This window comes from Chlamydomonas reinhardtii, chromosome 12 (genome assembly GCF_000002595.2).
Source record: "Chlamydomonas reinhardtii strain CC-503 cw92 mt+ chromosome 12, whole genome shotgun sequence".
Taxonomy (NCBI): Eukaryota; Viridiplantae; Chlorophyta; class Chlorophyceae; order Chlamydomonadales; family Chlamydomonadaceae; genus Chlamydomonas; species Chlamydomonas reinhardtii.
In genome coordinates, this window is record NC_057015.1 from 7,967,346 (window position 1) to 7,983,580 (window position 16,235).

Consider the following 16,235-nt stretch of genomic DNA (forward strand, 5'->3'; position numbering starts at 1 on the left):
CGGGGAAGGGCCGTTGCCGGACATTCAATTCCGGGCACGCACTCCTCGCGTTGAGGGCCAGTCTGGACATCAAGAATACATTAGCTCACCAAGAAATGTTACGATACAGCTACTGTAAGATACAGAAACCCCTGCACTGCGAAACATTTTAGATAAAGCTGGCTCCTAGGCTCCCCGCTTTTTGGCGTTAGCCGCTTAGTAGCAGCAATATGGTGCGCTTGCGATAGCAGGATCAATCTGCAAGGGCAAAACGAGATAGGGAGGGCGGCCTTGTGCGTCGTTGCCAGCAGCTCGGAGGAGCATGCTATGCGACTGGGCGTGGGGCACGTCGCTTCTAGCGGTCACATCATGCGGCGTTGCGTTCTGGTGCGTCCAGGTTGAGGACAATGTCGCGATTTGTTCTTCCCGAAAGGTCGAGTCCTTATATTCTCCATCCTAATATCGAAACACCCTTTACAAAGGTGGACAATACGGTATACGCTGCGGGACGCTCGGAGTGCACGGAGCCGGCCATCCGCTGTAAACAGCAGGCTTTATTTGGCCCGGCGGTACGTAACTCTTTGTCGCGTAAATCTCTGTCCTTTAAATAGTCTAACGGGACGCCTGTTCGCCTCCACAGGACGCAGCTCCATCATGCTCGAGGCCTCCGCGCAGCGCAGCTTTGTGCGGGGATTCTGTATGCAGCGATGATGTCCTATGCACATCTGATTGCCAGTCCCGGTAACCTGAACTCTGCCCATGTTTTTGGTGAGCAATATGCAATGGATGCTGCCATCGCTCGCGGCTCACAGCTTGTTTTCGCACAGGGCTGCTGCTCACGTACCTAAATGTGGCCACAACCTGCTGGTGCATGACCATTGGGCTGGTTCCATACTTTGAAAAGACGCTATTGGAGTTCAACCCAATCGTGTCAGTGGCGTCTGTTGGCAGTTTAGCGCTGTTCCATCACTTTGTGGGGTCCACCGGTCTCGCCGTCCAGCACAGCTTTCTGAGCAAGATCTTGGCATACGTGAGTGAATGGGGAGCGGGCTTCACTGGGCGCGGGGGCTTGAGGCCACTGGCAGGGGTAGGGCCGCATCACACGAAATGCCGGACCGCGCCTGCCGGAGGTCCGCTGACACGGCTCCCCTCCACGCCGCCTTCCCCTCCCCTTCCCACCTTCCAGGACGTGCTATGGCTGCTGGAGGACTGCCCGGTTCAGGCCTTCCTGCCGCTGCACGTCGCGGCGGTGCTGATGCACACGAGCTACCACGTGTGCTCGGGCACGGACCTGCACCTGCTTAGCATGGGGCTGGGCTACGTGGGATTGGGTGAGTGCGCGTGTACGACCACACGCACACGCACGCACCCACGAGCACACACATGCAAGCACACGCACATGTAGCAGTGACGTCTGCAGTAGCAGCAAGGGCTGCACCGGAGAGTGAGGGTTGGGCGCGGAGCCCGCCGTGAGATCCTGCCGCTGCCGGCCGAAGGCCGCCGTGAACTCAGCAGCATCGCGTCCCGCTGTGCCGCGCGCAGGCGTGGTGCTGCCCGTGGTCGTCTCGGGGCTGCTCCTCCCCAGCAACTCGCAAGTCAAGGTGAGGGCACGGACGGCCGCAGGACCGGGGATCTCCGCGGCCGCGCGGCTCACAGCCCGCCTGCCAGGCGCTGAGGGGCGAATGGCAGGGCGCGGGTGCAGTGCGGTTCGGGTCGGGTCAATGGGGCCGCCCAGGCCCGCCTGCACAGGAGGCCTCCCCTGCACGGCGCAACCGCCCGCCACCCGCCCGGAACAAGCCGCACACCTTGAACAGGACAACTTTGAACGGACTGGGACGGACGACTCCAACTCCACGTGCCTGGACCCCTGCGTCAGCCTGGAGCCCTCCGTCAGCCCCGCCGTTCACGGCCAGCTAACTGCCGCCTCTCCGCCTGTCATGCCCCCCATGCTCAGGTGCCGGGCTCGCTGCACACGGTGCTGTCCGCCAGCGTGGCCGGCTTCCTGCTGGTGGACCAGCTGCTGCGCGCGCCGGCGCTGGTGGAGCCGCTGCAGGACGCGGTGGCGGCGCCGGGCGGGCTGCTGGCGCGCGGCGTGAGCTCGCTGCTGGAGGCGCCGGTGGCGGGGGCGCGGTACGGGTACGGGCTGTCGGAGGCCACCAGCCTGGGGCTGATGTGGTCGGCGCTGGTGGTGCTGCTGGTGGTGAGTGCGCGTGCGCGTGTGCGTGTGCGTGTGTGCGTGCATGTGCGTGTGTGGGGGTGTGTGGGGGTGTGTGTGGGTGTGGGTGTGGGTGGGTGGGTGGGTGTGCATGTTGTGTGTGTTTTGTGTGTATATCTTTGGCGGGGAAAGGACACGTGGGTGTACATGGGGGCGATGCCCGCAACAGGCGTCAGCTGACGGGAAGCGGCGCTGACGGGCTGACCGCTCACCGCCTGTGCCCCTGTTGTGCCCGTGTTTCCGGCGCCGCGGCACGCAGAGCTCGTTCGTGTCGGTGATCAGCGATGAGGACCACAGCAGCGCGACACAGGGCGCGGCGCCGTGGACTCTGTTTTCATTACTAAAGGAGGTGCGTGGTGCTTGCACGGCGCCACACCTAGGGCATACGGTTCGCTAGCCATGGGCAGCGGGCTCCTGAATCCTTTTGCTTGACGTAGCGCGCGATCCTCCCCCCAGCGATGTGTTTCAACATCATCTCGTCTTAAGTGGTCATGCTTGGAGCCCCCAGGACCCCTCCCCGCGCACACGCGCTCAGCCCTCCCCTGCCTCCCGCCGCCGACCCGCCTCCCGCGCCTGCCTCCCCTGCCCCGCCCCCCTCCTGTTCCTGGCTACGCCTTCACTTCTTCAGCTAACCATGAATGCAATCATGAGTGTAACCCTCCCTCCTGTCCTGTGCTGCCCAGAACTCCGCCACCAGCGCGCTGCTGACGCTGCTGCGCGGCCTGCCTACCGCCAAGAAGTACGTGGTGATGGTCATGATCGCCATCAGCCTGGCGCAGGGCGTGGGCATCGTCTCCATAGCCGGCGGGCTGCTGGTGCAGGGGCCCGAGAGCTTCGTGCGCACCGCGCCCGCCGTGCTGCTGTGCGTCATGCTGGGCGTGGTGCTGCAGGTGGGCGGGGGTTGCGGGCGCGGAGGGCGGGCGTGGTGTGAAGCCTTTCGGATGGGGTGGGGGGTGGGCTGGACGGGCGGCATGGTTACGGTTTTGGCAGACCCCTGGCACCAAATTGCCAACTCCGGTCGTGACGTTTGCACTCCTCGTAATGCCGCCCGGCACACGGCCAGGTGGCGGGCGTGCTGTACGTGCTGGTGCCCGGCGGCGCGGCGGCGGCGGGCGGCCAGGCCGCCGACCGCTCCGGCGCCGGCGCGGCGCACGGCAGCCACCACGGCCACCACGCCGGCGGCAACTCCACCTCCACCGCCACCACCGCGCCCGCCACCACCGCCGCCAGCGACCCGGGCACCGCCAGCCGCTCCACCAGCGTCGGCGGCACCACGCCCCTGTGGGGCAGCAAGAGCATGCTCACACGCGCCAACGTGGCCGCCCAGGACATGATGGTGAGCTCGGAGCCACCCAGCACGGGCCCGGGCACGCTGGGCATCAACACGGAGACGTTCAGCCTGGTGTCGGGGTTGTCGCGCGGGCCGTCGGAGCGGCTGAGCAGCGCGGACGTGGGCGCGGACGAGAGCTCGCCGGACCTGCGCAGCCGCATTGAGGCCCTCGCCAACTTCAAGACCTTCATGCAGGTGCGTGAGGGTCTTTTTGGGGGGGCGGGGGGGGGCGGTAGCTGTTCACATGGAGAACGGAGTGTTTTGAGCATGAATGTGAAGTACGGGCGTCCGGTAGGAACTGCAGAGGCAGGGGGGAGAAGCTGGTCACGGTAGTCGGCCGAGTCCCGGAATGGCGGTGGGCGCGAGGGCGCGGCAAGCTGTGTTATGGGTAGGGGGCGTGGAGCGAGAGCATGTTCAGACTCAACCAATTGCGCAACGGCGTGTCGATCGGCCGCTCACTCTCGCCCCTCCACGCTTGGCGCCTCGATCTCATCGCTCCTCCTCCCTGGCTATGGACCTGCCTACCCTCTAAACATTCCGCTCCCCACATGAACGGCCACCCTCCTCCCCTCCCCAGGGCCTGGACCAGCAGCCGGGCGTGTACTCGCTGGAGGAGTTCATCCGCGGCGCGGCGGCGGCCATGAAGGGCATATTCCCGGGCGTGGCACACGCCTCCTTCTGCCTGCTCAACTCCACACGCAACTGCGTCAACATGTACACCTTCCTAGGGGACGGCAGCCGCAAGCCGCCGCGCATTAACGTGGCAGTGGCGCCCGGCACCCTGATCTATCACGTGTTGCACAACTGCCAGCCGGTGTTTATTAGCAATGTGGCGGCGTTCCCCGGGCCGTACGCGGACGTGCAGTTCATGCGCTTCGTGCTGAGCCTGCGCAGCGTGGCGTGCCTGCCGCTGGTGGTGGCGGGCAGCCGCGTGCTGGGCGTGCTGCGCCTGGGCTTCGAGGAGCAGTGGAACTGGACCGAGCAGGAGAAGGTGCGGAGCCGGGGAGTGGGGCGGGGCGGGGTGGGAGGAAAGCGGGGAAGGGCGGGCGTGAGCATGAGGATTACGGAGGGTGGGGTTGGGTGGGGTTGGTAGCAGGGCGGTGCTGGGTGAAGGGTTCCAGGGTGGGGTGGGGTGGTTTCTGTGACGCTGGTTACCCAATGGCCGCCGGTCTGTGTGACCAAACCTGCTGCTGGGAAACTAATAGCCCAGTACTTGTGACGGCCGCGATGTATGCCGATACACCCCGAACACACTGAAACGCCGCAGAGCATAGCAAAGCAGCTGGCGCTTGTCCTCAGCAGCACCAGCAGCGGCATGGGCGCGGGGCCGGGCGGCCTGCACACAGCCGCCATGGGCGCAGCCGTCGGCGGCGTCCCCGGCGGCGTTTACCCAGACCCGCAGGCCCAGGCCGCGGCAGCGGCGGCGGCTGGCGGCTACCCCGGCGGCGCCGGGCTGGGCGGCGGCGGCGGCGGTATGGGCGGGGTTGTGAACAGCGCGCCGAACGTGCTGGAGGACGCGGCATCGTACGGCATGTCGCAGTCGCTGGCCGCCGTACAGGCGGCGGGCGCGATGTACGGCATGGCGGGCGGCGGCGCTGGCGGCGGCGGCATGTCCATGCCCATGGTGCATGGCGGCGGCGGCGGCGGCCCGGGAAGCGACACCAGTGGCAGCGGCCTGAGTCGCCGCATGGTCGGCCGCGCGTCCATGGGCGCCTTGCCGTACCCGGGTGGCGGCGGCGGCATGTACCCGGCGGGCTTGGGCGGGCCAGGCAGCCTTGGCCATTTGGGTCTGGGCAGCAACCTCCTCGACAGCGGCGCGTCGGGGGCCACGGTGGCGGCGGGCGGCGGCGGCGTGTCCATGTTGGGGCCCTCCGGAAATAGCCGCGCCAGTTACGACTATAACGCCTACGCCTACGCGGCGGCGCTGGCGGCGGGGCAGGGGCACGGGCAGCCGGGGTTGATGGGCGGCATGCCTGGCGGCGGCGGCGGCGGCATGCTGCCGGGTATGGCGGGCATGATGGGCAACGGCGGCATGATGAGTCCCATGGGTCAAGGGCACGCACACGCGCAGATGATGGCGGGTGGTGGCGGCGGCGGCTTCATGGGCGGCGACCCAAACCTGGCGGCGGCGATGGCGGCGGCGGCAACGGCGGCGGCGGGCGGCGGCGGCGGCAGCGGGCCTTACCAGTACCCGCCCAGCACGCACAGCAGCGACATGCACCACGGCGGCGCCGGCGGTGGCTACAACGCGGGGCACGGGCTCAGCAGCAGTGGCTCGGGGCGGCAGATGGGGTCGGAGCTGGACGAGAGTGAGTGGGGCGTTTGGTGGGAGGGAACTGGGGCAGGTGGGAGGGGATGGCGCGTCCTTGGTGGGAGCAGATGGGGTGGCGGATGAGGGTTGCAGTGGTGGGGGTATTGTAGTCCATTCCCAGAACCCAATGCAGGCCAACCGAGTGCAGTGGTGGGGGCTTGCAACTGGTGACATGCAGTAACTGTACCTGTGAAGTGCGCGCACCGCAGCGCACGCACAGTCCTGCGTGCTTCCTTCCCTTGCGCGCCCACATTCGCTCCCCTCCACCCTCCTGGCTACGCCTTCACTTCTTAAATAATCATGAATGTAACCCCCCCTCCCCCACACACACGCACACACAGCCTGGCTGCTGCAGCAGCCGGGGTCCTCTCAGGTGCGGCGTGCGCTGGCGGGCGCGGCGGCGGGCGCGGCGGGCGGCGCGGCGGCCCCGGGCGTGAACGCCGACATCAAGATGCTGGAGGTGATTGGGCGCGGCGGCTTCGGCTCCGTGTACAAGGCCTTTTGGCGCGGCATGGTGGTGGCGGTCAAGGTGGGTGAGGGGCGTGGGAGCTCGGGGGGTGGGGTGGGTGGGAGGGAGGGGAGGCGAGTGAGGGAGGAGAGGAAGGGGACCAGGCTCGAAGTGCGCTCGGGTGGCTCAAGTGCGGCGAAAGCTGCCGGAGCAGGGTGGGAGGCTGCCGGCACACAGGGCTGGGCTGGGTACCCTGTGGGGCCCTGCATGCGGCCCTGTCGGGTCAGCTCCTTGCGAGGGCGCCTCCTGGCAACCCACCCACCTACAACCACCCACCTACAACCACCCACCTACAACCACCCACCTGCATCCACCTACCTGCTGTTCCTGCTTGTGACAATTACTCCGCCACTGCACCTTGCATGCACGGCTACCCCCTGCTGACACACACAAACACACACGCACACAAGTACACACACACACCTCCTCCCTTGGCTTTGCTTTCCTTGTCCTCTTTAACACACCTCCCCCTACCGGCTACCACTTCCTTAACTAATCATGCATGTAACCCCCACCCCCTCCCCCCCCTATGCTACTGTACCTGGCTACGCCTTCACTTCTTAACTAAACATGCATGTAACCCCCACCCCATCCTCTCCCTCCCCCCCCTTGCATGTAACCCCCCCCCTCAGGTGCTGGAGCACGAGGACGAGATGTTGCCCTGCAGCGGCAACAGCGGCGGCGCCGCCAAGGTGGACACCAGCAGCCGCCGCGCGGCGCTGCTGGAGGGCGCCATGACCAGCACCATCAGCCACACACACGTGGTGCAGACGTACGACTACCGCGTGGTGCACCTGGACCCCACCAGCAGCCTCAACGGCATCACGCGCAGCCGCGTGCTGCACGAGACGCACATCATCATGGAGTTCTGCGACCGCGGCAGCCTGCAGGTGCGGCCGCCTGCGTGCGTGTGTGTTAGGGAGCGGGCGAGGAGCTGTGTGTTAAAGAGCGAAAAGGAAAGCAAGCCGATGTAAAGAAGTTAAAGTGTGTGCGATGCAGCAACGCGACGTGTGTATGTGGGGGGGGGGCAGCGTGCAGGTGCGGGCGCTCGCCCGCACCCACCCCCTGCCCGACGGCTTACCCCGCGGACCCCTGTGGTGACGCGCACCGCGCTGCATCGCGCCACACCACCACACCTCACACACCGCATCGAGGGGGTCGCCGCCGCGTCCACAAGTGTTCTCCCACCTGACACCTGTCACCTGCGCCTTGACCCTGGGCTCCAAACCACACCCAACACCACACCCAACACCACACCACACCTCACTCCACACCTCACACCACACATCACAGGACGCCATCGAGCAGGGCGTGTTCGTGGTGGACGGCCAGACGCGCGGCGGCGGCGGCGCAGCCGCAGGATCCGCCGCCGGCGGCGGCGGCAAGAGCAAGGGCGGCGCTACGGCGCCGGCGGGGGGCGGCGCCGCCTCGGGCACGGGGTCGGGTCCGGGAGGGCAGGCGGCTCCGGGCCGGGCTGGGGCTGGGGCGGAGGCGGAGGTGGACATGGAGCTGATCTGCATGACGTTGGCGGAGGTGAGGAACGGGTGGAGGCGGGCCTGGGGGGAAGGGTTTGACAGGAACCAAGCGCACCCAGTGCGCTGGGCTGCGCTGGGAGGGAGCGGAAAGTTGAGGCAAGGGGAACCGCAGCCCTCTCCCTGCCTCACCCCTGTGCCCCAACTGCCCCCATGTTCTCTTCCTTGGCTATGCAACCCCCCCCCCAAGTGCCCACCCTCCTGTGTGTGTCCTCTTTTCCAACCATCTTTTGCAACCCCCCACCACCATGCATCCGCCCCCCCTCCCCCCCCTCCCCCCCCTGCCCAGGTGAGCTCCGCCATGGACTATCTGCACAAGCACCGCATCACCCACCGCGACCTCAAGCCCAAGAACATCCTGCTGCGCTCCTCCAACAAGGACCGCCGAGGATACGTGGCCAAGGTGCGCGCACTTGTGTGCTTACGGACGTGTGTGGTCAAGAGCACAAGGAAAACAAAGCGCAAGGACGTGTATGTGTGTGTGTGTGCATGTGTGTGTGTGCGTACCCAGCACACTGAATGGGCCTCGTGCCAAACGCGTCTGGTGCGCCCGGGTCACTCCACGATCAACCCCCCCCCCATCCCTTCCATGAACAGCACACCTGCGTGTCTGCTCATGCCTCATGCCTCATGCCTGCTACTGCTCATGCCTCGTGCCTTATGCCTGCTACTGCCTCATGCCTCATACCTGCTACTGCTACTGCTGCTGCTGCTGCTGCTACTGCCTGCAGGTGTCGGACTTCGGCCTGAGCCAGGTCCTGCCGGACACCAACAAGACGCAGGTGTCCACCAAGTACTCGGGCACCGTCACGCACATGGCGCCCGAGCTCATAGAGGACGGCAAGGTGTACCAGCAGGGGGACGGTGAGTGGGAGGGCACGGGAGGGGAGGGGAGGGGAGGGGAGGGGAGGGGAGGGGAGGGGAGGGGAGGGGAGGGCAGGGGAGGGCAGGGGAGGGGAGGGGAGGGGAGGGGCGGGCTGAGGGGAGGGAAAGAGGGGAGCGGGGAAGCATGTTTGGAACGGGCTGGGGCCAGCGCAAGGCGGGTGGCACGCCGATTGTAGCTTGATGACGCTGTGGCGTGATAGTAGGAGCTTGGGGCCGCAACCTCCTGCCGGGGCCCGCCCGAGTGCTCCGCTCGTGGTCTCACGTGCTCTTCAAACCCCGGCCCCAAAACGTGCCCCCCCGTCTACCATTGCCTTAGCTAACCATGAATGTGACAACACCCCTTGCCGCAGTTTACGCGTTCGGCATCATCATGTGGGAGATCTTCACCTCGGCCTCGCCCTACCAGGGCATGGCGCACCCGCAGATCATGGTGCGGCGGGGCGGAGCGGGAGGGGGATGCGAGGGGAGGGGGAGGGGGAGGGGAGCGGGGTGGGCAGGTGACTTTGCGCCATCCCTCGCAAGGCTCACAGGCACAAGCGGAGCAAGGATGGGGGCATTCCCGGGGGGCTCGATCTGCGGGCTGGTGTGAGGGGGGCTGGTGTGGCGTATGAGGGCTCTCGCCTGCTGCCGACCTGCTACCGACCTGCTACCGACCTGCTACCGCCGCTCCCTGCCGTAACTGCAACCGCCACTGCAACCGCCACTGCAACCGCCGCTGCAACTGCAACCGCCGCCACAGGTGGGTGTGGTGACGCACAACCTGCGGCCCAAGTTCCCGGCGCACTGCCCCGAGTGGTACAAGGGGCTGGCCTACCGCTGCTGGCGCAAGGACCCCAAGGCGCGCCCGCCCTTCAACGAGATCACCAAGTCGCTGCTGGCTCTGGTCACCGACAAGGACTGGAACCCGGCAGACTGAGCTGGCGTACGTACGGCAGGATGCCTGGCCGTCGGGTGTCGGGTGTTGGGTGTACGGCCCTCTTCCCCAGCGGACTGGGCGCGCCACCCCGATGGTGGCAACGACTTGGTCTGCAGTCTTCAGTGCATCCTGTACCGCTTTTCCAAGCATCCTTGCAACCCTCCAAGGAGGGTGGCAAGGCGGAATATGGCGCAGAAGGCAGCGGCGGCGGCAGCTGGAGGCGGCGGGGGCCAGGGGCCTGGGGGAGGTTCAGCGGCGGCGGCGGCGGCTGGAGGCGGCTGGAGGCGGCTGGACGCGGCGGCGGCGGCTGGAGGCGCATGCGCTCGGCCAAGGGAAGCTGGAGCCGCGACCTGTGCAGCAGGGTGCGAACGAGAAGCCCACGCGTTGGCGCGATGTGTGGAACGAAAGGCGCGCCAGTGTGCAGCAACGGGTGCGTTATCGCGGGCGGTGTGGCGGCGTGTGCGCCGTCGCGAGGCCACCGCCGCCGCCAGCCGCCGTCACGCGCTGCCCAGCGGCCGTGAACGTCGTTGACTTTAGTTCGGCTGATACCGTGTTCTGATCAAGGCAGCCATGGCGACAACGGATGGCGCACAGCGGGGATCTGTGTAGGTTGGCGGCGGCCGGAGGAAATGGACGGCGGCATAACGCATGCATGCACAATAAGGGACGGGGGAGAGGCGCGGCGCGTAAGAGGGAGGGAGGGAGGGCTGCAGGGTTAGATGAATTGCACCCCTAGCGCACGCGCAGCAAGGGTGTTGCAAATCGTGGTGAATGCGGTGTTTGGGGATAGGGGCACCATCAAGAGAGGGGCAGAGGGGCCAGAGGGGGGAAGAACGGGTGCCGCTAGTATTTAAAGCAGGCGTGATGGACAGCACCGCTGAATGCCGCTGAGGAATCCATGGCTACAAACTGGTTAGATCCCGGCCTGCGCGAGAGCCGGCAGGGGACGACGGGTCACGAGGCGTTGGGGCTAAGGGCACTGGGGTAAGGGGCAGAGGTTTTATATAAATGGAGGGCAAATGGAATGCTATTTTATTACGTAAGAGGCATCACAAGCGGTGCAGGGTTGAGGCGATAGGAGAGGAGGATGCTGCGTGCCTGCGGTAGGCACGGCTTCAGCGCCTAGCATGCGTGCAATTGTATGCAAGCTGGCGCACAGAGACTGAGACTGGTGAACCGTCTGGAATTGAACTCAATTACGTATGACGCCATGTGGGTTTGGCGGTTGACACGTGGGTTTGGGACCATGGCAATGGTGGGTTTTGCGCGCCGGGCGAGGAATGCCACATCCACCGGGTGCATTGGCTATAAGACAGCCTGCACTGCACTTTCATTTCAAGGTCTGTGACTTATTGTGTGCGGTATGTATATGTGTGTTCGTACGTCTTCAAGCGCGCCTTTCTGTGCTCCTGGACAGTGGGCGTGATGGACGGGTACGGCGACTGCGCAGGCAGCTGTATACACACGCCACATGCGTTACTGGTCTTCACGGCGGGCGGGGTGGTGGGCTGGTGTGCGCAAGCCGGCTAGGCTTTATTCAATTGTGCACGCAGGCCACCTCCAAAGTTGCATACAACAGCGGTGGCCTGTGGTGTGCGTGGAACCGCCGGGGCACGAGTGCGCGTAGGCTCACAGGCCGGTCGGCGGCACGCAGGGGCCGTGTGTCGTGGGTTGCCGCTAAAAGGTTTTTTGCGTACGGTCAGCATGACCGTCCGTTAGGCCGGTGCCGCATAAATGGTGTGGTGGGCAGGAAGTCAGTTAAGAGGTGTGGTGTCATGTCAGCTCGGGTCATGTGCGGGCTGTACGCTGTCACGTGTGTGGCTGGAGCTAGCAAACAAGGAGGAGGAGCAAACTGCGGTGCGGGTCAGGATGACAGGATCGCAGTCCCTGCAAATCTGCAATAAAAGCTGAAGGCTTGGGCCTTCGCATTACAACTCCGTTTTGGTGACGCCATCCGTTGGGAGTCGCTTGGCGTAGCCCAGGCAGGAAAACAACTGGGGCAACCTGTGACCCAGTCCCGCACTCCCTCGCGTAGCCTGCCCGCCACTGCCCGCCTGGCCTGGTCTGGCCGCCGTCCGGTCGCGCAGCTGGAATAGCAGACACGCGCTCTGGGGCCATGCACTCATGCAGGGCCGCCACATGCCACCGCGACTGCAGCTATCCCCAGCTGAGGGCATATGATTGCAGGGGAGCGGGGGGGGGGGGGGCACGGATTCGCACGAGCGTGCGCGGCGAGCGCGTGTGTAATGCATGTGTACTGCAGCCGCTCAGCTCGCTAAAAACTCGCACTTTCAATACGTAACATTGTCATCCTTTCACAAGTGGCATGAACTTGCGGCACACACGCGGGGCGCGAAGAACACTGCGAACAAACAGAGTCGCCAGGTTCACAAGCTTAGTCGAGCTAGAGCAGCCAGAAAGTCTCGGTAGCACATATTAGGGTAGTTGCTGTTCTCGTCGAGGTGGGGGCACGCCCTGAGTCCTCTGCGTTAGTAGTCGGGCCGCAATGGCGGGACCAGCAACGCTGGTGGTGCTGCTGGTCTGTAGCTTGGGTATTCTTGAATTAAACGGTACGCTGCAGTGACCGTGGAACGTCTGCGGATAATGCATATGTTACACGAAAGTAGGTCCCTCACACTTGGACTCGCCGCCCCCCAGGTGTGCAGTCCGCGCCGGTTGTAAAGCTGCACCGCAATCCACCGCCACGGCGCGCAAACAGCCCGCACAAAGGTACAGGTGCAGGCTGACAAGGTTCGACTCCTGGGAAAACAGCTGCCCGCATGCATGACTGGGTTATGCGGGACGGATCCGAGGCACCGCTTGCAACAAAGTTGGCAACAGCTGGTGCAGGTTGGGGGCCCCACGGCTCTGGCAGAGCGCGCTTCTGCCTCACCGTGTGCTATGCTTCACGCCGCTGTGTACTTGGAGGCCAGCGACTCCCTCCTCTGCCGTACCACGCATGCTGGGACGCATGCATGCTACCCTGTAACACCGTGTCCACCGCCCCCTTCCCCCATGCAGGCCGGCCTCCTGCGGTTCGTGTCACATCACCGCCCAGCGCTCAGTCGCCAGCGGTGCTGGAGCCCCCCAGCCCTGCGCCGGGACCGCCGCCTGCGTCGCCTCCTCCAAGGCCTCCTCAGGACCCACCTGCATCGCCGTTTGCACCGCCACCCGACTACGGTACGCATGCTTGTAGAAACGTGTGCGCGTACGGCAGCCTGCGTGCGTGGCGCCTCTCTCCCGCCTGTGCTCCTCAATCCCCCGGCACCAAATCCATGTAACCCCCATACCTCGCCTATCACCCATAGGTCCTACCTACACGCTGCGCGCGCAGACAGCGGCCGTGCGCTTCTTCCAAAACAATGATGATTTCGGCCTTCGCGTGGATTTAGCGGTGCCCAACCCCGCGGCACCCACAACAAAGGTGCGTGCGCGCGCGCGTGTGTATGTGTGTTAAAGAGCACAAGGAAAACATTACGCGTAGGACAGTGTATGCGATGCAGAATTACGGCCGCGGATTACCTTCAGAGTATACTTACCACAGCCGACCGATGTGTATGTGTGTGTATGTGGGCTGTTGTACTCTGCCCTGACTCCAGAGGCACGTGAGCACCAGGCACTGGGCGCGGCATCAGCATCGCACATCACACATGGCCCCGGGGCAGCTGGTGTGTGAGTGAGCGAGTATTACAGACGTTCCCTTCCCGGGTTCACGGGTCACTCCCTTGACCATCACACCTGGCGAAAGCCTACTGCACGTCCAAAGTCGCCACGTTCCGTGTCCTACACTGCTGCCTGTGCAGGTGTGGGCGCCCTGGTGTGCGACCCAGAAGCAAATGGAGCAGCGCGTCTTCGTTGGATCGATCGTGAGTCTGCTGTGCAAAGCCGCCTTGCCTGAGTCGGGCGGCGGCTTCATTGCATCAGACAGCGCCTGGGCCATCCCAACGGGTAGGCGGGCCGTGCGTGTGCGTGTGCGTGTGTTTGTGTGCGTGTGCGCGTGCGTGACATGGAGTGGGACTGCTTATGCCCTAGGACTATACTCAGACTCAGATCATCGCGTGATGCGGCTCCGTAATGGCCAGGGGAATGGCCCGCGCGTGAACCTGGGGAGTTGGGGAGGGACGGGCCACCATGGTCAAACTCTGCCTCCTGTGTACCGTATGCGGCGCGTGTGAGGGAGGATCGGCAATATTGTCTGGAGGCATTGGGCTGCAGGGGAAGCAGGCGAGTCGGTCCAGACGTTGCCGTATGTGCCGCGCCTGGAGCCTGGCGCCAGCTCCTGTCCGTCGTTGCCCCTGGCACACATACACACACGCGTGCGCTACCGTCTACACACATGCACACATACACTCACACACGCATATGCTTTCTCTGTTCCGCATTTTTTGTCCATCTTCGTTAAGGCTCATGCGTCTTGTCTGGCCACTTCTCGACAGGGCCGGTGCCCACTGGCATGGGCTACCTCAATCCTGCCGAGTACAAGGCCTGGGTCTTCATCCCGGATGAAAAACTCCCCGGTGCCGATGTCGCATACGACAAGACAACGATCGACTTGTCGCTGTTTAAGGTGAGCACAGGGGGCAGGGGGCATGGCCTGCAACCCAAGCTAAGACCCACGCCCCCAGACACTCGGCGTGCACGACACATCCTGCACTCCGCTGCTACCCAGGTCCTGAACGCGCAATACGGTACAAACCGCACCACCAGGACAACACAAAGCACTTCACGGCCGCATTCTCTCCTAATCTCCCCTCTGCCTCCGCCCCCGGTCGCAGGTGATGACCACGCCGTGTGAGAGCGGTTTGGTCCTGGTTGCAAACTGCGTCTTCCTTGGCCGCCGGTAACGGGCAGGAGAGCGAGGGGGAGCTGGGGAGGGAAGGTGGGAACGGACGTAGTTGGGGAGGGGAGGAGTTGGCGGGGGGAGGAGTGGAGACGACGAGGAGCATGTGAGGACGCGGCAGCTACCGGACGCCGGGACGGCCTTCAAAAGTGGAACGGGGGCGCCCACGTGTGGGGGCAATGCGGGGGGAGAGGAGTGCGCACGACATGCTTTCCACGTGTGGTTCATGCGGTGCATGCGGGAGCAGTGGCACTTGCAGCATGCAAGGCACGCGAGCCGTGAGGTCTGTTGTTACAGAGCAGGGGCGGAGCAGAAGGCGGTGTCTAGGGATGAGGCGCTGAGGACGTGTACGCTTAATGGTTGGGTGCGGCCGGCGTGCAGCAGCAGCGGGAGTAGCAGGTCAGGAGTTGCACGCGCATGCGACGGCTGCCCCGCCGGAGTTGGGGCGTTGACGATTCAGGGAGCTGCACGGGCGAGTTAGGTGTGGGCACGAGATGACGAGAGGTGGCATTATTCACGCATCCCTGTGCTGAGTGTGGTGCTGCTGGTGACCTCTGGTGAGCCGGACCTCTGGTCATCTGGTGGGCTGCTGGACCTTACTGTTGGTTAGTCAGGGCTTGCGGCAGTTGGGACCGCAAGGCTCCAGGTGTCAGACCCGCAGCGGTCCGGCCCGAACCTTGGTGAGGGGCGGTCACGTGTGATAGGTCGGGCGGCGGGAGAGTGACAGGCCGGTTGCACCTGTCAGCCCGTCCGAGAGGTCTGCGGGGTGCCGGGGGAGTCTAGGCCCCGGCAGTTGCGAGAGTTGGCTCAACCACACGCCACGAGATTACCCCATACTACTGAAGGTGCCAGGCAGCGTAGCTGCCATCGTGTGTGTAACGCACCAGCTATTGTCAAGCTGCCGAACCCCAATCTCCAACAGGTTATGAGCCCCGTGCCGCGGTAACGCGCGCGGTCGGCAGCTTAGCTAGCTAGGTAGGCAGGGTGGACGACCCATCGGGGGTCCTTAAGTTCCCGCCGCTGGCGGAGGACATAGCTAACTACTTTAAGTGGCACCAACACCTCTAAGACTTTCTAGCTACCCGTAAGCCTCCCCTAGCAGCCTATCTCAGCGACCCCGCGCCTCCGCACCGCACGCCCCGCGAGCATGCGGACGAGTCCGCGGCAGCCATGGGCTGGATGCGAATGTCCTGCAGTCCGGGCGTTGCGCGCGCCCTCTGCCACTACGGAGACGCCAGCTACGCGCTTCAGCGACAGCTTGTGGGGTGCCGCGATGCGGAACAGCTGCTGGACGTACTGAAGCGCGTAGCTGGCGGACTGCAGGACATTCGCATCCAGCCCATGGCTGCCGCGGACTCGTCCGCATGCTCGCGGGGCGTGCGGTGCGGAGGCGCGGGGTCGCTGAGATAGGCTGCTAGGGGAGGCTTACGGGTGGCTAGAAAGTCGTAGAGGTGTTGGTACCACTTAAAGCAGTTAGCTATGTCCTCCGCCAGCGGCGGGAACTTAAGGACCCCCGATGGGCCGTCCATCCTACCTAGCTAGCTAAGCTGCCGACCGCGCGCGTTACCGCGGCACGGGGCTCATAACCTGTTGGAGTCTTGGAGATTGGGGTTCGGCAGCTTGACAATAGCTGGTGCGTTAATCACACGGTGGCAGCTACGCTGCCTGGCACCTTCAGTAGTATGGGGTAATCTCGTGGCGTGTGGTTGAGCCAACTCT

General features: G+C 64.8%; 2 protein-coding genes across 2 annotated transcripts; both read left to right on the forward strand.

Moving 5' to 3' along the window:
- The first annotated feature begins 103 nt into the window (after positions 1–103).
- On the forward strand, positions 104–11,678 carry CHLRE_12g552150v5 (uncharacterized protein). The gene is made up of 19 exons (XM_043069017.1): positions 104–366; positions 462–548; positions 620–747; positions 807–1,009; positions 1,166–1,310; positions 1,522–1,580; positions 1,934–2,179; positions 2,454–2,543; positions 2,878–3,084; positions 3,258–3,719; positions 4,102–4,515; positions 4,792–5,833; positions 6,177–6,364; positions 6,976–7,233; positions 7,637–7,876; positions 8,165–8,278; positions 8,607–8,739; positions 9,111–9,190; positions 9,500–11,678. The coding sequence occupies exons 1-19, from the start codon at positions 302–304 to the stop codon at positions 9,674–9,676; spliced, it is 4,338 nt and encodes a 1,445-aa protein (XP_042918972.1). The 5' UTR covers positions 104–301; the 3' UTR covers positions 9,677–11,678.
- Positions 11,679–11,973: 295 nt separating this feature from the next.
- CHLRE_12g552100v5 (uncharacterized protein) lies at positions 11,974–15,407 on the forward strand. Its single transcript, XM_001694085.2, has 7 exons — positions 11,974–12,246; positions 12,335–12,406; positions 12,698–12,856; positions 12,985–13,100; positions 13,480–13,624; positions 14,113–14,243; positions 14,452–15,407. Exons 1-7 carry the CDS (start codon positions 12,183–12,185, stop codon positions 14,518–14,520), a joined length of 756 nt encoding a protein of 251 aa, XP_001694137.2. The 5' UTR covers positions 11,974–12,182; the 3' UTR covers positions 14,521–15,407.
- The last annotated feature ends 828 nt before the right edge of the window (positions 15,408–16,235 follow it).